This window comes from Nicotiana attenuata, unplaced genomic scaffold (assembly GCF_001879085.1).
Source record: "Nicotiana attenuata strain UT unplaced genomic scaffold, NIATTr2, whole genome shotgun sequence".
Taxonomy (NCBI): domain Eukaryota; kingdom Viridiplantae; phylum Streptophyta; class Magnoliopsida; order Solanales; family Solanaceae; genus Nicotiana; species Nicotiana attenuata.
The window spans coordinates 453,475-475,914 of NW_017670251.1; the positions used below are offsets into that span (position 1 = coordinate 453,475).

Below are 22,440 nucleotides of genomic sequence, written 5' to 3' on the forward strand. Positions count from 1 at the left end.
AGGAATCAAAATGGCCTACGGAGAACAGTCGGACACTAGGGAAATGTTCGTTGTCGATGAAGTGAGCCCGTAATTTCAAAGGGAACGGAATCGACCATAAAAGAGGTAACTAAATAGCAATCAATGATACCGGCCTCAGCCGGGCTGGAAAAACAGAAGGAACACCGAGCAGATGGTGAGGACAGTTACAGTGTCCCGAGATCATTCATAGCACCTGATAAGACCGACGCCACCAAATCGACGATCGAGGAGTTGGAGAAAGTTATATTGATCGAGCACCTACCGAATCGAAAGGTAGACTAGGGCACAGGGTTTATCCCCGAGCTCAGGAAAAAAAATTATTGATTTTCTTAAAGCTAACGCTGATTGTTCTGCCTTGTCCTATCTAGACATGACAGGGATCCTGCTGGAGTTAACCACCCACAAGTTGAATTTGGATCCGAAGTTCCATCCGGTTAAGTAGAAGAGAAGGCCACAGTCCGAGATCAAACACTCGTTCATCAAGGATGAGGTATCCAAACTTCTAAAAATAGGTTCCATCCGGGAAGTTAAATACCCAGATTGGTTATCTAACGTAGTGGTAGTACCTAAAAAGGAAATAAACTCAGGATGTCTGTAGATTATAAGGTTCTAAACAATGCATGTCCGAAGGATTCTTTCCCTCTGCCTAACATCAATCGAATGATGGACGCGATGGCCAGACACGAGATACTCAGTTTTTTCGATGCGTACTCTGGGTACAACCAAATTTGGATGGAACCAGACGATCAAGAAAAGACTTCTTTCACAACCAAATTCGGCACGTACTGCTATAACATAATGTCGTTCAAATTAAAGAATGCCGGTGCCACATACCAACGCCTAGTAAACGGGATGTTCGAAGAACAAATAGGAAAATCAATAGAAGTTTATATTGATGATATGTTGGTCAAGTACATGCGAGCAGAGGACCATTTGAAATATTTGCAGGAACTCTTCGACATATTAAGGAAGTACAACATGAAGCTAAATTCGGAGAAGTGTGCATTTGGGGTCGGCTCGGGCAAGTTTCTCGGATTCATGGTATCTAATCGAGGAATAGAGATCAACCCCGACAAAATAAAGACTATAGAGGACATCACCATAGTCGACAACATCAAGGCAGTTCAAAGACTAACCGGACGGATAGTCGTATTGGGCCGATTCATCTCGAGATCGTCAGAGAAGAGCCATCGGTTCTTCTCACTATTGAAAAAGAAGAATAATTTTTCTTGGACTTCGGAATGCTAGTAAGCTTTGGAAGAACTCAAGCGATACCTATCGAGCCCCCATTTGCTACACACTCCGAAGGCAGATAAACAATTGTACTTCTACTTGGCAATTTTCGAGGTGGCGGTAAGTGGTGTCTTAGTCCTGGAAGAAGAAGGTACACAATTTCCCATTTATTATGTTAGTAAAACCCTAGGCAATTCCAAAAAAGGTATCCTCACCTAGAAAAATTAGCGTTCGCCTTACTGAGGCGCTTCTAGAAAACAAAAACCGTAATTTCTATGTCACACCATATGTGTCGTAACCTCTTACCCACTGAGGAATATCATGCATAAGCCCGAGCTCTCGGTCCAGCTAGCCAAATGGGCCGTAGAGATTAGTGGGTACGATATCGAGTACAGACCTCGGACTGCCATAAAATCTCAAATTTTGGCAGACTTTACGCCGCCTTGATACCCGAGGTCGAAAGGGATTGCTGCTCACCTCGAGGACTAGCTCGGGGATTTAGACCCTATTCACGAATGGTACCTCCAAAACAAAAGGGTCCAGACTCGGTATCGTTAAAACTACCTGTGGGTAATGTAATTAGGCAGTCCATTAGAACTGTGAAATTGATTAATAATAAAGCCGAGTATGAAGCTACGATTGCATGTCTAGAACTTGCTAAGAGCCTCGGGGCCAAAGTCATCGAAGCCGGATATGACTCTCTCCTCGCCGTAAATCAAGTCAACGAAACGTTCGAAGTAAAAGAGGAACAGATGCGGAGGTACTTGAATGAGTTGTTGGTGAACCTACACCAATTCAAGGAATGGACTCTGCAGCACGTGCCTCGGGATCAAAATAGTGTGGTCGATGCACTGGCCAACTTAGGATCGTCTGTCGACTCCGATGAATTTGACTCGGGGGCAGTGGTACAACTGATGAACTTGGTGGTAGAAGAAGGTCACGCCGAAGTAAACTCAAAAGCTTGACTTAGGACTGGTGAAACAAATACATAGACTGCCTGAAGATAGGAAAATTGCCATCGGAGAAAGAGGTCATCGACTTCATCTGGGATCACATTGTATGTCAATTTGGAATACCGGCTGAGATCGTTTGCGACAACGATAAATAATTCGTCGGCAGCAAGGTAAGTAAGTTTTTCGAAGACCACAAATCAACAAGATATTATCGATGCTTTACCACCCTAGTGGGAACATGATAGCGGAATAGACGAATAAAACCATACTCCAAAACTTGAAAAGAGATTGATCGATTCAAAAGGTAAGTGGAAGGAAATCTTGCTCGAAGTCTTGTGGTCATACCGTACGTCTTCGAAGTCGAGTACTGGGGTGACCCCATTCTCTCTAGTCTATTGAGCGGAAGCCTTGATACCGGTCGAGGTAGGGGAATCGAGCCTCAGGTTCCAGTATGCGACCGAAATATCAAATGGAGAAGCCGTGACCACGAGCCTAGTATTATTAAATGAAAGGCGGGAAGCCGCCCTGGTCCGGTTGGCCGCCCAGAAGAAGCGAGTGGGAAGGTACTTCAATCGAAGAACCAACCTTCAGCATTTTCAAGTCGGAGACTTGGTGTTAAGAAAAGTAACACTACACACCAGGAACCCAAACGACGAGAAACTAGGATCGAATTAGTAAGGACCGTATAGAGTTGCCGGAATAACCGGAAAAGGCTCGTATAAACTCTAGTTGGGAAATGGTGTACTACTACCGAACAACTGGAATGTGACAAACTTAAAGCGGTACTACTACTAAGTTACGAGCTCAATTCCCTTTTTAATTTCATTATATTACGGATTAAGTTATGTAGGTACTCGGTCAAGGGTAAATAAGACTATTAGGTCTGAAAACACGTGTTCTACTCTTTTTTTTCTGGCAAGGTTTTTAACAAGGAAACGGTAAAACGTGCTACCTTAGTTTTGAAGGTCGGCCTTAAACTAGAATTGTTGATCGTTTGCAGCGAACCAATAGTATTCGAGCCCTCTAAATCTTGGCCCCAAATATTGGGGGCCATTACCCCTAGGTTAAGATCTTTAGAAAGGGCAAATATTATATATATCAAAAGCCAAAGCTTGGTGGCTAGGATTCATTGTAAGGTTCAAACGGTCAAACAAATCGTACTCATGTAGCCCACTCTAGCCTCGACATAAGGCTTATGCATTGCTTCCTTCATACTTTATTACTACACATTTTGCTTCATCGATGCTTCACAATGGATCCTAAATCCTAAAGCCCACAGGCTACCCCAACTCGGGGACTATCGTCTCATAAAAAAGTCAGACGGTCCGGGCTATCGAATCCCGGAGGCACCGAGACTGTTAGCCGTAAATTGAATATGAAAGGCTAAGGCCTCCCTTAAATGGCTCGGAGACGTCCGAAGTCCGCACTCAGAAAGTAAGGCTCTTACTATAATCAAAACCTATTAAGGGGTTACCCTCGACAAAAACATCGTCGTGTATGATTGAAATACTTAACATCTTAAAGGCCTTCGATTTTATTGAAATTCCGAAGCCATGTGCAATCCGGAGTTGCCATCGAAATCGGGCCCCATTCGGACTTCCATAGAATGGATGCTCCAAATTACGTTTGATTCTATGCTAAGTCATTAGGGACGATACACAAATAAAAGATTGCAAATGGATGCTTAAAAGTAAAAACATGGTGTTGCCAAAGGGAAAATTTTATATATATTTCAAAAAATATTTACAAAGGCACAACAAAACGACTTCAAAATAAACAAGAAAGAAAATGCACAAAAAGGAAACCAAAAAGGAACTAAGGCATCTCTGCACGATCTTCACCGAAGCTCGACTCGACATCAGAACCTTCGAGACCTTCAGGCTCATAAAGTTCATTTACCTCGGCCTCGAGCCTCTCGGCTTCTTTAATCTTAGCCGATAGGTCGAATCCTCGGGCGTGAACTTTCTCGAGGATCTCCCTCCGGGATAACTGCTTTACATACTCGATCGCCGTTCTTAAATGGGCCTCGACTATCTCTACATCAGCCTTATACTAGGCTAGCATTTCCTCGACTTCGGAGGAATCAATCGAGGTTGCCTCCAATTTGGACTTCAGCGCAGTACATTCCTGGCCAAGGGTATCCCGTTTCGTGGCGGCAGAATCTAGTTGTGCCCGGAGTTTGTCATTTAGCCATGACCACTTGTCGGCCTTCTCCTTTGCCACCTGGAGCTGGTCCTTGACCGATGCTAGCTCCTCTTTTGTAGCCTCCTTTTTCGAGGCTAGCAGGTCCATCATGCTCCTCAGCGTCTCGGCCGTAGTCTTGACCTTATTCATCTCGGCCGGGAGCTGGTCGATCAAATCTATCTTCTCTTAGACCTACGAGGTTGCATCATTAGTCACTATGCGTAACGTCTCGTTTTTAACCTCAAAAATCCTTACCTGCTTGACCAGTTCGGCATGCTCTCATTTCACGGACGAGGCCTCCTTCTGTGCCTTTTCTAGCTCGGCTCAGAGAATTAGGAGGTCTTTGAGAGCCTCTTCTTGTAGTTCACTGAGAGCCCTATACATGTCCTTCTTCAAACCTTCTCTTTGAGCTAGAACTCGAGCTGGCTGACTTCCGTTCGAGACCGAAGGAAGCTTTCGTGATGGAGCACTAAAGCCTGAAAAACAAAATGATAAGATTGTTAGAACATGCTAAAACTAAGCAAGATTCGCAAAGGGCACAAGGAATAGGAAGCTTACCCGGTTCAGTATCTGTTATGCCTCGTTGAAGAGGCCTGATGTACCTACTTCGTTCATTTTTGCCTGATCCTCCTCAGCCACCAGGCAGCGAAGATAGCTGGCCACACCCACTGGAGCAGACAGCATCCGGGTGTCCACCGGGATAGTAAGCACGACCATTCTTTTATGGTCGGGATCCAAACTCGAAGCAGGGAACTACATCACCAGCTTCGGGCTCGAGCTTGGCTCACCTGCTCCCGATGGCATGTCCTTTTTTGGGACCTCCAGGTAACCAAGCCCGAAGTAATCCTCCAATGCGCCCATGTCCATGCCATCGTAAAGCATGTTGAGGGCCTCATCTGTGCTCCGTGTCGTCTCATTTGATTTCTCTTTGCCGGCTTGAGCCTCGTTGAACATAGACTCTGTGTGAGAAGGCGACTCCGCGATGTCGATGACACCGGCTATTTCCTTCGGGGCGGGGGCAGTTTCTCAAGAGGTCATGGCCTCTGATTCTCCTTCTGGCTCCTAAGCCAAAGGGGCATCGGCTTCTTAGCCACCTTCCTCGGGTGCCGCTTGTTCTCCTTTGTCGATGGTTGACCCATGAATGATAAACTACAAATCATCATCCTCGGGTTAATCCCTGAGCCGGAAGAGGGAATCGGGGTCCGGTACTCTGGCTTTGGTAGTCTTTTTGTTGCTTTTCCAGACCCGAACAGCTACCCTCTTTTTCTTCTTGACCTCGGCGTTCGGGGAGCCCGAGGATTTCCTCTTTTTCCTTTTCTTCTCCTCCCGTGCAACAGCCCTGGGTTGCCCCAAAACAGAGGGCTCAGCAAGAGAGGACGGGGCCTCTTCCTCGTCCAATGGTCGGAGCTTAGTGGTCTTGGACAAACCTGTGAAAAGGAAAAGACTTAGCAGAAATAGAAGTTAAGTATGAAAGTAGATTTGTTCGGGAGGAGGACCCACCGTGGGAACGAGCCTCCCACTTTCCCTTTGAGTGCTTGCGCCATTCGCTCTCGAAATAGGACATTTGTTTGTAGATCCCCATGACCCACTCCTTGAAGCAGGGGACAGGCGACCTCTACACAACAATGGGCACAAACAATTAGAAAAAGAACGAAGGAAGTACCAAGGACTTAAGAAGGAAGGAAAACTTACGGGATGAGTTCCACTTCTCAAGGAATGGTAAAAATTCGGGGGGAATAAGGTCTTTGGTTTTCACCTGAATGAACTTCCCCTGCCAACCTCAATCTCGATCTTTGTCGATGCTCCAAAATGGAGCTTTGCTTGCTCGACGAAAGAGTTTGATCAACCCCTGGAAAAACTCGGGACTGTATAGCTGAAGTAGGTGGTCGAGGGTAAACAGAGGTGCTTCGGTGTTTTTGATGAAGCGTCGGAGGAGGATTACGATACTCCAAAAGGACGGGTGAATCTGCCCAAGGCAGACCTTGTACCTTTTGTAGAAGCCAAGATTATAGGGCCCACTAGGGAGAGCATGAAGGGGTAAGTGTAAACACTTAGATACCCCTCCACGTGAGTGGTAATGTCTTTGTTGGTCCTGGGGACGATCACTTCCTTGCCCTCCCAGCTGCAGTCCACCTGAACTATAGGGACTGTGTCCTCGGTAACGAAACATATATACCTCCATACTCCCTCGCCTCGGTTCTGCTGACTGGAGGCCTTCTCGACTTTGAAGTCGTTCTCAATGGAGCAACCCCGGGGATGAAGTTCTTCAAACGAGGCTCTAGGGCCACCTCAGGAACGGCTACTTCGGCATTCGTGGCCGGGTTGGAAGTTGAAGGGACGGTCTGTTGAGGCACGGATTTAGAAGTTTTTGCCATCGGATTCTGGAAAATATGAAGGTTTAAAGGTAAGGATGAAGGTTTGAAGATAAGGATGAAGATTTGAAGATGGGGATGAAGGTATGAAGGTCTGACTTGAAAGTTTAAAGAAAGAGTATGAAGATTTGAAGATGAAGATATGAAGATCTGGAAAGCAGTATATGAGAGTTAAAAGGAGTTAGGAATAAGTGAAGAAATCGAAGGTAAGTCAAGGAGCTATGGAATCGGAAAGTAAAAAAATGAAAAAGAGATCGAAGCCGTTATAGAGAAAGGGTAATCAATGCGCGACGTTTCGCATTCGGGGCCGGTCAACCGCAGCTGACACGTGTTCGAAGTCAGAATGACGCAATTCATGGGATATTTTGTTGACCCGTCAACTCGGTTCTAGCGTATGGAAGAAGGAACTGGGGGTAATTTATCATTTCCCGTCGATTCGACAAATCTACTCTCCAGGAAATGATGGGACTATCTGTGTACGGGTAAAATCGGGTAAAATCGGGGACAGAGTCTTCCCCGATTCCCCAATGTGGAAACAAGTGGGAAGCACGGCCCAACGTGAGTATGATTGAGGCCCAAGGACCCCTCGTATCAAAACTCGGCGGAACGAACGGTGTATCTGAGATCGGGAACGGTGAAATAACGAACCCAGATCAAGTATAGCTTCCGGACTTTGGGAAACACGGAGAACGGTTATGCACGACAAGTAGGGGCCGTAATATCCGCCCTCAACCAAATAATACGGCGCGAATCCCGTTCAGTATCAACTATAGATCGACATTTACCGAAAAAAGAAGATTTTTACCGTATTTAGACTTGTACTAAGACTGGAATTCTGCTACTATATAAAGGGGAAGGTTTTCTTTATTCTGACATATTGTAACACGTAATTCAAAGCAATAAAAGTTTATTTTTGTCTCTAGCTATTATTTAAGGTATTATTCATTTGTTCTTTTCTTCACTCGCGACCGAGCTTGTACCAAGGGTCCAATCGAGGACGAATTCCACTGTTCAATCTAAGAGCAGGCTTGGTCATTACATTGCGATTGGTTTGATCGTTTATTTTGTCTTTAATTCATTTATATGTTCTTAATTATTCGTATTGAATTAAATCATGTATCCTTTAAATTGTATACAAATTTAATTGCTACTCATTTTTGGGTTAAACAACTATAAATTGATAAAATAAAAAAAAATCAACATACTACTTAATATAGTAATTAGAGTGAACAAATGCAAAACAAATTCCAATCTCTAAACTATACAAAGACACGTGTCCGCCATTTAACACAGCATTGATCATTACTGAAGCAAAAAACAAGGTGATTTCGAGGAACAATCACTTTTAGGGCTCCTAATTGAAACATAATCAATGTTTGCAAAGTATTGACAAATAAGCCGCAAACACCCACTTCTTCTTCTGCGCTTGGAGTTTGGTTCTTTTTCTTCTTTTTTTTAATATTGGCTTTTCTCTACCTATCATTTGAAGAATTGCTTCTCTTATTTTTCTGTAACTTTTGAAGATTTCGAAGGAGTTTTGATGTTGCCCATTTTGTTTATGGCAGATATATAACATCTGGTAATAAACAAATCCTATAATCTGATGTCATAATTCATAACGCGCGCGCACACAGAAAAAAAAAACTGTTAAATTCATGTGTATTTCTGTTTTATACAAGATTTTGTAAGAAAGACATGTTATTTACTTTTCTAGTCAAGAAAATTACTCATACGACCCAACTGTCAATGTAGTGTAGACTAAAAGAGTGTCACTCTAACAGTTGAATTTCTATTAGCAGAACTCAAGCTTTAACAAGTTAGTTTTGAATTTGACTTGTGTAAGTTTTGATATTTCGAACCTAGTGTTTCATTTTATATATTTCGAACGCATTGTCATGAAATTTCACTTGCAACAGTTCGATTTATATAAGTTTGTATCTCTAAGACTTAATAGGACACTTTCATAGAGTTTCACTTGTAGCACTTCCAACTTCACAAAAAAATTCTTGAAATTACGTGTCAGAATTTTTCAATTACTTTACTATATTTTAAATTGGTGACTATTTTTCAATTACTTTACAAAAAATGTCTATAATCCAATTAGTAGCCCTAAAAGTGGCTATGGTATTATTTTTGCTAACAATAGGACAAGAGAGCCGCTCTCGAAGAGCATTACTTAAATTCTTTAACTCCAACTCTAACATTCATTATGAAATAATAAACCCCTACTTTAACTATATTTTTATTTTTATTTTACTACTATATATATATATATATATATATATATATATATATATATATATACTTTTCTTTAGAAGAGCAAACGGTTTCGACATGTGTGCTTCAATTCTTTTCAACAAAGCCTGAGGGCATTTAGGTCATTTCACGTGACTACTACACGTGCCCTTCTAAGCGCTCTCCAAATACTACGTGTAGCAATACTAAATGTGGAGCTTTTAAGCTATTCCACAGATAAGCTTGACTTCCCTTTTCTCTCTTCTATACATTAGAGTTACGGACTCGGAGCTTACTCAGATTTTTTACTGTCTTCTCAAATTTCTTCATCTTGTAGGTAAATTTCTTATTCTTCAAAATCAATTTTGTTGGTATCTATGTGTTTTTTCTCCTTTTTTTGTTCCAATTTGTTTCAACCCACATACAATTGTTTTTATATCAATGTTAAGATCACTAAGCAATGGAGGTTTACCTCAAATTCATGAAAATAAACTGAATTAGAGACAGATTTTGTCTATATTCAAGAAGATCCGGAAATTTTCGAGTTAGGGTTTTGATAAATGAAATTGGGAGAACCTTTGTTTTTGGGGGAGATGAATTGAAATCAAGAGCTCAACTTTGAGTATTCAATTTCTTTGAAAACTTGTATTACAAAAACCTTTCTTTTTCTTCTTCTTTACTGAATTTTTCTCTCTATAATTTTCTGCTTGTTTATATTTGGATTTATGATAGTTTTTCTATTTTATTGTTTCGTGAAAAGTTTTTGGTTTTCAAGACGAATTATATTGCCTCTTGATATCGATAATAGTCATAAATAAAAAATGAGAGTAACAAAGAAAATAGGGAAAAAGAACGAATTGGGATGAAGGTGTTGACTGATTGATTAATAGAGAAAGAGAAAGTGGTAAGACTCCGATGCTACAGATTGAATTTGCAGGACTGCTCGAGAAATTAACAACTTTAATTGATTACATAACTCCATTAGTTTAGCCTCAACATTACACTGTCACCTCATAAAAGACAAAGATAGTCTCCAGTTTTCCTTAAAAATTGCTTCTAGATTATGACTTCAATAACTTCTGAGGAAGATTTTTGTGGTCGGACTAGCTGTTCCATTATGAGTTTTGAAAGAAAGAAAGAAACAAAGAGGAAAACATGAGTACAAAGATTAGGTGAATTGTCATCCTTCTACTCTTTGATTAGTCTGATATTAAAAGTTCATCTCTTATAAGTAATTCTCTTCAAAAATGCTTTAGTCAAGAGAATTGTCATCTCAATTGGGAGCCATAGATGTCCTTCGCTGTTTGCAATGCCAATGGAAAGGTGCATGCAAGAGAGCAGGTGGATAGTCCACTTAGAGTAGATATATAAAGAAAGAAAATAAAGAAATGTGGAGTATGTTGTATTGGAGTGATGAGTTATAGTTCCATGGAATTCAAAAGTAAAAAAGATTTAAGTAAAAAGTAGCTGCTATGTGGATTATTCTTTGGATTCATGGGGAACTAAGTAGGAAATAATGGTAAAGAAAATATTTTTCTTATAACATTTTCCTGAACTAAATTTCAAGGGAAACATTAATTTGCTTTGTCTAATTTCTTAAAATTGTGCTTCAATGTGAAAACATCTGAACTTTCAGGTCCATTAATGAGGATATAATCATTCTAATATCTTTTTTGATAGCCGTCATGTAACTCTGTCCACCAAGGCTTGGACATAAGAGAAAAGATCACCAAATGTTTTTACTTCCGCTAAAAATCATTCCAATATCTTGACAGAGATTAAACGAAAGATATGAAGTTTAATGTTTCATAAAAGTCTGAAATAAAACAATCAACAGAGATGTATGTTAGCGGAAGTTATCTATTTGGTTTTGCTTATATTCCTTTGAAGAATATAGTGTACGAACTTCAAAGCACTATATCCTCATGTTACAATATCTTTGGAGTTTATATAAGCCTTTCTGTTGTGAAACATAGACTGAAAAAAGTATTCATCATATCTTTAGAGGTCCAACAATTTCAGACATGATTGCTGAATGCACATTTTTGTTACTGAATGAGATGGCGGGAATTGACATTCTGTCCCAGATCAAGTGATGTCAAATAGCCATTTTAATACACAGTGGCTGTTATCATATTGATAAGAGTTGACATTTACTATCCATATAACCTGTCTGACGATACAGAATAAAGTGCGTCCAGCAAGGGCATTTTATCTTTTTTCTTTCGCCTTACACAGGTTTGGTTCCTGAGAATCTTGGTGCGTGTTCTAATTTGGAGTTTCTTGATATTTCCAACAATAATTTCTCTGGTAAGTTGCCTGGTGATACCCTCTTGAACTTGAGTAATTTGAAGACTATGGTCTTGTCATTCAATAATTTTATTGGTGGTTTACCTGAGTCTTTCTCCAATTTGCTGAAATTGGAGACTTTGGATGTGAGTTCTAATAATATCACAGGGATTATTCCTTCTAGTATTTGTAAAGATCCTATGAGTAGCTTGAAAGTGTTGTACCTTCAGAATAATTGGTTTACAGGCCCTATACCTGACAGTTTAAGCAACTGTTCTCAGTTGCTGTCACTTGATCTTAGCTTTAATTACTCACACATAAATAACTAATTTTATCTTTACAGAAAGGACTGTTGCCTCTTGTGAACGCGCAAAAGCTACTGACTGGCAAGATCTTCAAGATTCAAATAAAAAAGCTGTTTACAAGAAACAATGAGGCAGGAAAGTTAATTATTTTGTCTTTCATGGACAAAACTAACTTGGTTATCTCAGAAATGCCAGCCACCATCAAGGAAGCTGGAGAAGGAAGTAAACGAAAAATTGAACACGTTGCCCCAGAGAAGCAAGAGCAACCACACACAACAACCAATGGCAACGGTTCCCACAACAAATGTAAGGCGGAAATGAAAATTTCCCCTCCGAAAAACTGCTGAGAGGTATTTGAAATTTCTATTCCTTTTAAATTTAATATCAAATTCAACTTCGTAGAAAAAACAAACCACTTAAACGACTACGATTTTTTAGCGCTTTTGCCAGCGAAACATCTTTTGCTACTATTTTGGGATGTAAGTGGAGCCACTTTCTGGATGCTTCTCTACCAGGAATATGTCATGCTCACACGAGGTTAGTATACTTGATTACAAATCTAGATTTTTCCAAAATCTTTCATACCAATCTATATAAAGTCATTGCAACTGTTTCATATTAGTTTGGGAGAAGAAAGAAAAAAAACATTTACGTTCGAAAATGATTGTTTTGAAATTTAATATTCTATCGTTTTTTTATTCAATCTTCAAGAGTTGCTTAATTTGTGCATTACAAAAATGTCCTTGGAGAAATTATGATGTGCATTACAAAAATGTCGATGGAGAATTATGACTGTTTTCGTATCTTAAAGTTTTGAACTTTCGATTCTTGGTGCTCATTTCTTGTTTTTATGGGACTACAAAGTCTTAAGTTTTTGTGGGGTTAAGGTTTCTGGTTCAAAATGATAAACAAACTTTATTAGATTTTTATTCACAAGTTGCCTCATTTGAACCCTTTAAATTCGCATGCAAATTCTGCAATTTGCAAGAAATGAACTGCAATTACATGTAGTAAAGATGGATCTAGAGTAATAGCCCTAAGGTTACCTTGGTTTGGTTTCAATGATCCAATTCCTAATAATACTTTCAGCCGTTTAGCTACTTTACAGATCTTGAATCTTGGATCCTGAAAAACTTGTCTTATCTTTACCTTCCTATGTGTTGTTATCATTGCTCTTATGTTTTTATTCCTTTATTATATGTAATGTATCCTTTTTCTATTCTTCAATCTCATAGCATATGGCCTGTGTTGAGTACTTAATGCAGTCTTGAAATATCATTTATCACTTCAATACAGTAAAGAAATACAGAAGCAAAATGGGAATGTAAATGATGACATGCTTCACTTGATATTTTTTTTCGTTATTGTATTTGTCTTGCTGAAATGCATTTCCTTTCCAACATTTCCTCATCTTCTGTCAAAAAAAGAACAAGGTATAAATAACTAACATTTATTATGTTTGCAATCTATTAGATTCTTCAACATGTCAAGTTAGTTTTTATTTAATTAGTAAGAGCAGAAAAGAGAATTGACTTAGGTAAAATAATGTTAAAATGATAAAAATAAATAGTATAAGGAAAAGAGGTAGGATGAAATTATCAAAATGAAAAAAGATAAAAAAAAAGGATTAAAAACCAAAGGATAGATTATCAACAAAAAAAATGACAAAAAAGGGAAACGAGAATTCAAAAATGTCATCGGATGAAAAAAAATTCAGAATGTTAATTCATGATTTAAATTGATCTTTCTTGATTCGAACTATTAAACAACTATTTTTATCTTAGTTACTTGAAATTTTACCATCTTATGTATTTATCTTTGCATAACTTTCAATGGAGCATAGGAAAGCTTTGCTTTGAGTACGACACGGAGCCCTACTATCAAGCTTTGGATGTAAAAGTCAAGGTAAAATTTCTTTCCAATTGAGGAAAAGTTTAATTTCCTAAAGGCAAGCTTAGTAAGATCCCAAATGCTGTTTCTTGGTTGGTTACATAAGTTTTAAATTAAGAAGCTTTTTGCTCACATAATGAATGATTTGGTTCTTGACTAAAGAACATTTACTTTTGCTGTGCAGAACCACGCTTCTGTAGCTGGTGTAGAGATTTTCTCTCCTGTGAGTCACACCTTCTACAATCCTGCTGCATCCTGCAATGTGCCAACGGTAAATTTTGAATGTGTTGGCGAACTGACTATCTTTCTCCAATAATTGTGAGGCTCCCTTTATGTGTGCCCTGCATTGGTAAATTTTGAATGTGTTCGTCATATCTTGCGGATAAAATCAGAACTAAGAGCAAAGCACTAAAAAATGAGTTTGAAAGATCTGTGTTAAAATTTTCGTTAGCAGGACACTTGAACTTCCTTTCTAGATACAACTGAATTAACAAATAACGTATAGTCTTAAGTTCATCTAAACACAATAACTAGGTACCACAAACACGTATCTGTTGTTTTAGTTTATGCATGAATTATTTCATCTGATTTTACTCCCAGTTCCTGAATAAACCATTATCATGTTCTGTATTTCCCAAATTCTAGCGTAAATACAAAAAGCTTCACTTCTGAAGTGGTTAATTCTCTCACCTCAATTTTTGTGTCTCAGTTGTCACATTTTAATTCATTTTTCTGTCTTCTTCTTTTCTTAGGAATTCCACTACAAGTTTTGCTAATTTAGTAAATATTGTTTGCATGTATTCAGATGTTTTGCGACTAACGTGTTGTGTATTTTTTAAGCATTTGTATATTGTATTCCATGTAATCTTCTAATTTACAACATATTTATTTGTTTGCAGATATTTTTGCTGAAGAAAAAGGACCAAAAAGAAGAACAAAAACCGCATATGTAAATAGTTGTATCATACATGTTGTAACTGCTGTGTTGTAGTAGTTCAAAATATATGTAAATTAATTGTGTATCGCTTAGTATAAAATATTTTGTCAGAACATGCCCATGCTCTCTACGACATCTTAATTCTCATCTTAATTCTCATAGATTTTTTACCAAATGAACAGCAACGCTAAAAATGAAGTACAAAACTCACACTTGGCAGATCCTTCATCAAAAATGCTTCTGACAAAAGCACCTACGATAGACGTAAAAGTAACTGCAACCACCCACCCGTAACAATTATAAACTTCAATCCATCACGCACAGGCCATCCTCGCCTAGTATTAATAATATATACTTACAGGCAGCTTAAGGTCAACATGCCTGCTTAGGATTTACTGGATATTTTGGTCATTTCAAGTTTATTAACAGATCAACACGTGGATTGCTTTTTTGACAGCTGCAAAGTAATTAACAAAAGCTCCTGCAAACAGACGCCGCCCTTCTCTTGCTCATCCCTTGCTCATATGCTCTTCCCTCGCTCATCTTCTTCTGATCTTTGCACTTTGGCGGATTACTCTGGTAATTACTCATCTTTGTCTCTTGTAATTCTTCTACCATGACTTTCATCTTCCCTATGGGTTTCGTCTCACTGCTGTAGAAGTATGGATTTTTATTTTTATTTTTAGAGTTTGAATTTATGGTTGTCATATGCTTTGAAAATCTTACTGCTTTTCTTGGATTGTTCAATTAGTTGGCTTTATTATATATTTATACCCACTTCAACATATCGATTCTTTTATATGAACTTTTATCTTTGGGTTTCTTTTCTAAGTTGTGAAAAATCGATGTTTTCTATGAAATTTCATCGGATTTTACTCGCAGCATCTCTCCTCCTCTCTATCTTCTATCGAGTTTTCAATCATGTTGGGGAACTGAGTGAAATAGGCGTTTAAATTAGGGATTTCTATTCTCACAGTTTATTTCTCTCTCTCTCTTTTTCTTTCTCTGGGTTCCATCCCATTAGTTTTTTTTCTTTTTGAGATACCCATCTCACAGACTGAAATCTTTGATTTTCTGCCTCTCAGTGTAATTTCCTTATCAAAGAACTCAGCTTTTCTGATCTTTAATAACAACTTATTTCGCATATCCATAAGTGCAATTTCTTGATCTTTTTGGCTGATTGAGGCAAACCCACATAAGGAAAGAAATCAATCTAATCACTCCATTTCAAGCCTTAGAGAATCCGACTAAAAAGCCTATCTTTTGCTTTCGATGTATTGAATTCGAATTCTATTGAAAAAATTTGCATACACAGTTTCCCGTTTGACAACAAGATACAACTCAACAATCTTAATCAATCCCCTATATGTGCAAGCAACTGAATTACGGAATTGGTACAATACAAACTGTGCCTAAAATGTACCACATCATTATTTAACTATTATTTCTTCTGTGAAAAAATAAATGTCTGACATTTCCCGTGCGAATTACAGGATAAATGAGAACAAACAAATGCTAATGGAATACACAGTGAAAAGTTCAGCGGAGTCAGCTTCATAGCTTAGTAGCTGTTGACAATGAAATATTATGTGTTTCAGCTATTGCTACGCAAACTTCCACTTTGAGTTCATTAAATTACAAAATATTTTACTTGCATGATGATGCGCTTACTATTTTGTTGTTGGTGCGTCCTGGGATTGAAAGGTATAAAAATGTATCCCCTACTGATCTGACTCCAGCGGATTCTCGAGAAGCCAATTCTCTCTCTCGATCTAGATCTACTTTACCGACAAGAGCTCTTAATGAATGAGCAATGATTGCAGAATTGATCACTATATTACATCCTATTTGTATTCTACGTTATCTTAATATTTGGAAATGATTCAAACAAAAATATGCTAAAAATGGCTGTTTGAGGTAAGTGGGGAGGGTGAGTCTGGTGAATTTAATTTTGCCTTACGGTAGCTTGAAAAGGTAAAGTAAAAATCATAATTTTTGTTTGTCTTACGTTTAAAAAAAACTAAGAAATGTTGGTTGGATTAGCTGCTGTTAAAGTGTCACATCCATTGGTAGTTGAATATGCTAGTGGGTATAATAGAAAGTGTCATTCTTTAATACAGTAATTCTCAACGAAAAACTAACAGTGAGATAGGAGGTTGGTAAAGATTGGTTGTACTTTTGTTGTTCCATATAATTACTGTTGTTTCATTAAAAATTTGTGCTTCATTTTTTATGTGCTTGATATGAAAATATTAATAGTTTACTTTGCACAAAGTGACAGATCAGATATCCGCTTGTTTTGTTTTAGAAAATGGCGATCTCTGCATGTTCTATAGGAAATCTAAACGAATTATATTCTGCCAACTATATGTTCCTCTCTTTCACTCTTTTATTGTATACCACATTCTTGTTGTACATTCTTTCTAATAGTCCGTTAGATTTTACTGTCACAACACACTCCTCATGAGGTTTTACTAACTATGCAACTTTATATTATTTCGTCGCTGAAAATTATGCGGAATTAACAATTGATGATTTAGTAAGTTCCATTGCTTATGTTGTAAACATAAACCTAATGACTTGTTTCATTATTTACATTTTGCAGGCGAAAACTTTTTACGTCGAAGGAGAAATTTCGCTACCTGAGCATTTCCAACGATTTTATCCGCTAGGTTGTTCTGAATGTAACCATCTTGTTCGGAGCAAAATAAAAAGGGAGATCCAATGCATAAACTGCAGGCTGCCACGAATGTTAATTCCAAGGTAACAACTGCTACTAATAAGATTATGTTATTGACAATATTTGATATTGTATGCCATCCATTGTACCTCAACTGAAATAATTTACAACATACCATATCATAAGTGCCACTTTGAGGTAGAAATTACAGACGAAACTGGCACAACAACAGCAACAGTGTCTGAAGGCTTGGGCGAAAGAATGTTATCAATGAGAGCTGAACAGATATATGATATCATCAATGTTAAGGTACATACACATACAGCATTGCAGTTAACATAAGTCAACAAAGTTACTATAATACTCTGATGATTAACACATAAACGTAAGCTTTGACAAGTCCATTATTTTTACTCTCTGTTTGCAGAATGAGTTATTCCATGTTGCCCATATCAATCAACTACTTGCAGATAAACTGTTCAGAGTTCAGCTACAAAGGTCATCATCCAGAACACCAGACAAAAATGCAGGTTCTCTGGTTCTTTTATCATACACTGAAAAACCAACCATGTTTCTACCAGAAGAGTCAACATCTGTGAGTGGTGCCGACAAAATTATGGAAGAAGAGCCAATAGTTGTGACTGATGCAAAAGCAACTAAGAAACGAAAAAGGGAACCAAGTATTCTACCAAAGCCACAGTCAAGGTTAGAAACTCAAACACCATATTTCACCATGTACTAATTTTCTTAAAATGAATATTTTATTTGTACAGATTGTCGAGGCAATGATGTTCGCTCAGACGGTATGCGATGTACAGACACATTTTGACAAATCATTTTAACAAAGTTTAGATAGTTGGCGCCTTAACAAAGTGTTCCGCATTTTTTGCGTAAATAGTTGTCAGTAGCGTGTGCCTATATTTTTGAAGGCAATTGATATTACTTTTTGGATATTGGAGCGGCCAGATGTTGTAGAATGACATCTTATAATTAGGATCCATGTACATTTCCAAAATTGTGGTACCAGTCTGTTTATTGAAATGTAGAAACTGAATGTAGTGTTGTTGCATGTCCTGTCACATTTAAGAAGTATTATGAGCTGGTTGACATCAATGCAATAAACATGCTCTTCTATGCAAAGATTCAGTAATTGCTATGAAGAATATCTTTAGGTTTGAGATTGAGTAATTGCTATGAAGAATGTATCTTCAGGTTTGAGATTGAGTGATCTGGTGCCTTTAGGCTCAACTAGATCTTGGATGCATGCTAATTAGTACCTGTATCATGTGAAACTGAATGACTTCAGTATTGATCTACTGTTTTCACACCAAGATGACGGGATGATGATAGCTAGCCTTACAACAGTAGAAGTAACCAGTAACATAATTTTGATACCTTGATTTAATCATAATCTTTTTAAGTGTTTAATCTAATACAATATATGACGAAACAATGTATAATTTTCTTCATATTGGCCCGGGCAAAGCCTACTAGTACTATTTAGAAGCGGGAATAAGTAGGACAACGAAGTCCTGCTTTAGGGTTATTTTTGGCATTTCAAAATTTTATAATTCGTGTGTTTTAAAGTTGTTGTGGGTGTACTTTGGCTTTGTTGGACACGTGTCATAAACACCGGTCACCCTCTTTAATTTTCTATCTTACCCTATTCTCTCCCTGTCTCTCCTCTCTGTCTCTCTTTTCTTCCTTTAAGCTGCATTGTTCATTTGTTTGTGTCGTTGATTTTTTGGTTAGTTCATCCTCATAGAATTGAACTATTCTCTTCAAATCTCAGCAGTGGGCACACATGAGTATACTTAGGATTCAATTTGCATGGATTGAATTTTTTTCCGCTATAACTCTTCAAATGGAAACAAGACTGGAGAAGATGACTACTTAGCGAGAATAAGGAGGTCTTGGTCGTGTAGGGATATTTTAGTCTTTTCAGCATCTTTCAGACAGACTACGCCTACAATTTTTCTTTACGGCTTCTGTTCATGCTTTTTCTTTCTCTCTCTACATACGTAGCTGTTTCTGTTCTCAGACGTGTAACGTTAAGATCCTCTTGTTTTTGGTGCTTTGAGTTGTTTTCCTACCTTGAAAACACCTGCGTTTCACGGAGATCAACAATATATTTTGGGGGTTAAACATTATCTCTTCAGCTTTTTATGGGGATTAGCAATATATTTTGGGGGTTAGACATTATCTCCTCGGGTTAGATTACTTCGATGCCCTTGTTTTTGGCAAATTTGAGCTTTACTTTTAAGGTTATATTGGACAATTTATTGAAGTGTTTAGCTATGATAGCTGAATAAATTCTGGATTACACTCTGTTTTGCTTGGGTTTTCTCTCATATTTCTGGCTCCGCTTCTCCACTGTTCACCTTTTCGTCTGTGTGCTCGTTTCCTCGGAGGTTATTACTTTGTTTGATCTTAAATTTTACGATTAGATTAGATAGCTTGTTGAATTTTTCAGTTGTCTGACATTTATTAACTACCAGTTACAAAAGTTAAAGGGATAAAAACTACCATATTAACTGAAGGCGACTTTTTGATGAGCAAAGCCAACGGATTACGAAGAAAGAAAGATAATAACTCTATTTATATAATCAAAAGAACCCCGTATGGCAGACAGAAACTTATACATTAATGTATAAATAAAGTGTTTATGGAGTTTTTTGGGTTATATCTGTGTATACCTGTTGACGCTCGAGTGAATGGGCGCTGGTATTCCCTTTATCCCCCTATAGGATCCATCACTATCGTAATTTCTTTCAAATTACGTTTTAACCTGTTGTAGTCTCATGGCAATTTCTTTGTAAATTTGATTTGCACCCACTGAACACTCACAATGCTATATCAATTTTTTTTCTTGTACTTCGGTTCGTAGTAGATAAATCTTATTTGATTCTCAGTAAGGAATTGAAGTAATCTTTCGAACGGACTCAATATGCTTCCAAAGGGAACTAATATATAAAACAATCAGGGGAATCTTTTACTGATGTATGTCTAAACTTATCCTTTCATTAAGACTTACTATTGTTACCTACATACTTTCCATGTTAATATGACAGGGATAGCGTGAGAAGGAAAGAGATGAGTTTTTTGACGAATTTCTCTCTATATATTTGCATATATACTTGTGAAACTTGTCGTGCTTTTCTGTGGTTGTGACTTCACCACAAAACGTATTGTTGCTTTACTAATCTATAGGTTAAAGAAAGGGCGTTTTATTTCGTTCTTTTAGTATCCGAATTAGAGAGTTTGTGCTAGCAAGGCGAAACTTCTGGATTTTTGTATAGTGTGGGTTTAATTTTGTATAAGGATATCACACTCATGAACCTAAGCAGTACGGAATTGATTTGTGAGCAGGATAGAAATATATTTGCTTAGCTTACATAGTGAAGCCTTAGAATAGCTGATTAGGCATCGAAAGATTCCTATGAGTAAACAATATACCCGAGGTAAGTAACTCTGTGCGTAAAAATTATTTGGATTAAGCAACTACCATAAGGAAAGTGACAAGGACAACTACAGTCCTTTGATCTTTTAACATCGACTCTATTGGATCGCCCGTTGCTTTCTTTAGTTCTATTTCAGGCTTTCCTTCAGAATTTAATTAGGAACCCACAAACCTTATTTCTGCTTATAATAGCTAAGTGGATCTTTAAATGCCAATCTTGTCTCCTTAAATTGCCAGAAGCGTAAGGAAAGTGGCTTCTTTATTGCCATTGTTAATCTTGGACAAATAGGTCACAGGCAGAAGATAGCGCTATCTGCCAACAAGACTAAAGCTCTAAACTTTAAAAACACCTTAGTTATGCAATACTATGTGGTTAACAAACATCAAACTGTATTTAGCTTTTTCTACTGTTTCTCCTCCATCAAACTGTACTGTTGTTGTTCTCCTCCAGATTAGAAGTATCTACATAGCTTTGACTCCATTAGTAGATAACTGTTTTGAGGCATCTTAAGTTGAAATATGTGTGAGGTGTAATTTGTTATAATAGGATTTTAAGTGATCAGCTTTATAACCATCCATACTGATTTTTTTAAAAGGAAGTAAGGGAAATTTCATTGAAGGTACTAAGAAGACGCACAGGGGAGAACATGTGTAACGAATGTTGAGGATATCATACTCATGAACATGCCCCTCTGTGACGACCCTTTGGGTCATCACCGGATTTCTCTCTTTTTTCGTGCTTCCGAGGCTTTGAAAACCTCACCTTTAGTTGCCTCGATTTGCGTGCGCAATCCGGGCGCGTAGCCGGAAAGATTATATGTTAAATTCTGTGAAAATTTTCAAAATGTGGCTTTAAAATGATTAAAGTTGACTTCGGTCAACATTTTTGGTAAACGGATCCGGACCTGTGAATTGACGGTCCCGGAGGGTCCGTAGAAAAATATGGGACTCGGGCATGTGCCCGGTGTCGAAATCCGAGGTCTAGAGTCCGAGAAAAGAATTTTTTTGTGAAATTGTTTTTCTGAAATTATTAAGGAAAATGAAAATGAAAATTGATTAAAAGACTGTGGTATCGGGTTCGTATTTTGGTTCCGACGCACGGTACAAGTCTTATGTATGGTTTAAGCGCTTTTTGTGGAATTAGGTCGAAATCGGACGTCATTTGACGTGTTTCGGACCAAATATCTAAAGTTTGAAGTTTATGAAGATAGAATGAAAAAAATGATGATTTTGAGGTTTGATTCCTCGTTTATGATGTTATTTTGGCGATGATCGCACGGTTAAGTTCGTGGGATGTTGTTGAGTTAGTGTGTGTGATTGGTTAGGAGCCCCGAGGGCTCGGGAGTGTTTTCGGAGGTGTTCGGGATGTTTTTAAATTTAGAATGATAGCAAATTTTTCTGCAATTTTTGCTCAGATAATTGCTTCTTCGCGTTCGCAGCACTCAACTCGCGTTCGCGTACCAGTGGGCTTTCCCTTCTTCGCGTTCGCGTAGCCTTGGTTTCCCCTTCACCGCGTTTGCGAGCCCCATCTCGCGTTCGCGTACAAGCAAATCCCGGATCCAGCCCCATCCTTCTATGCATTCGCGACTAGCATCTCGCGTTCGCGATGCTTTGACTCATCTACCCTTCGCGAACGCGGCTCCCTTCCCGCGATCGCGAAGGGCATTTTTGCCCAGTGATTTTTAAAGCTCAAAAACATACCAGTGGCGGGATTATTCTCAAATTTCACACGAGCTCTTCTTTTCCACAGCCCCTAGGTGACTTTTAGAGCGATTCTTCACCAAAGCTTCTTAGGTAAGTATTTTCTAACTCTTTTCTTCATTTTCTATCATCATTTATCAAATTTTTAGACCTAAATCATGTAACTTAAGGTGTAAATTG

The 22,440-nt window shown here is 38.2% G+C and overlaps 2 protein-coding genes across 5 annotated transcripts; both read left to right on the forward strand.

Moving 5' to 3' along the window:
* The first annotated feature begins 9,222 nt into the window (after positions 1 to 9,222).
* On the forward strand, positions 9,223 to 14,552 carry LOC109236689 ((6-4)DNA photolyase-like). Its single transcript, XM_019402892.1, has 7 exons — positions 9,223 to 9,335; positions 11,237 to 11,308; positions 11,631 to 11,942; positions 12,031 to 12,129; positions 13,436 to 13,497; positions 13,667 to 13,753; positions 14,382 to 14,552. The coding sequence occupies exons 4-7, from the start codon at positions 12,093 to 12,095 to the stop codon at positions 14,433 to 14,435; spliced, it is 240 nt and encodes a 79-aa protein (XP_019258437.1). The 5' UTR covers positions 9,223 to 9,335; positions 11,237 to 11,308; positions 11,631 to 11,942; positions 12,031 to 12,092; the 3' UTR covers positions 14,436 to 14,552.
* An 879-nt stretch (positions 14,553 to 15,431) lies between these two features.
* LOC109236688 lies at positions 15,432 to 18,239 on the forward strand. 4 transcript variants are annotated; one of them, XM_019402889.1, is made up of 6 exons: positions 15,432 to 15,813; positions 15,913 to 16,123; positions 17,025 to 17,182; positions 17,286 to 17,408; positions 17,527 to 17,804; positions 17,873 to 18,239. In XM_019402889.1, the coding sequence occupies exons 3-6, from the start codon at positions 17,144 to 17,146 to the stop codon at positions 17,886 to 17,888; spliced, it is 456 nt and encodes a 151-aa protein (XP_019258434.1). In that variant the 5' UTR covers positions 15,432 to 15,813; positions 15,913 to 16,123; positions 17,025 to 17,143; the 3' UTR covers positions 17,889 to 18,239. The 4 variants fall into 4 exon arrangements, with proteins under 4 accessions (XP_019258434.1, XP_019258433.1, XP_019258435.1 ...); XM_019402888.1 differs by having other exon boundaries at positions 15,913 to 17,182; XM_019402890.1 differs by having other exon boundaries at positions 15,436 to 15,813; positions 15,913 to 17,182; positions 17,302 to 17,408.
* Positions 18,240 to 22,440: the final 4,201 nt, after the last annotated feature.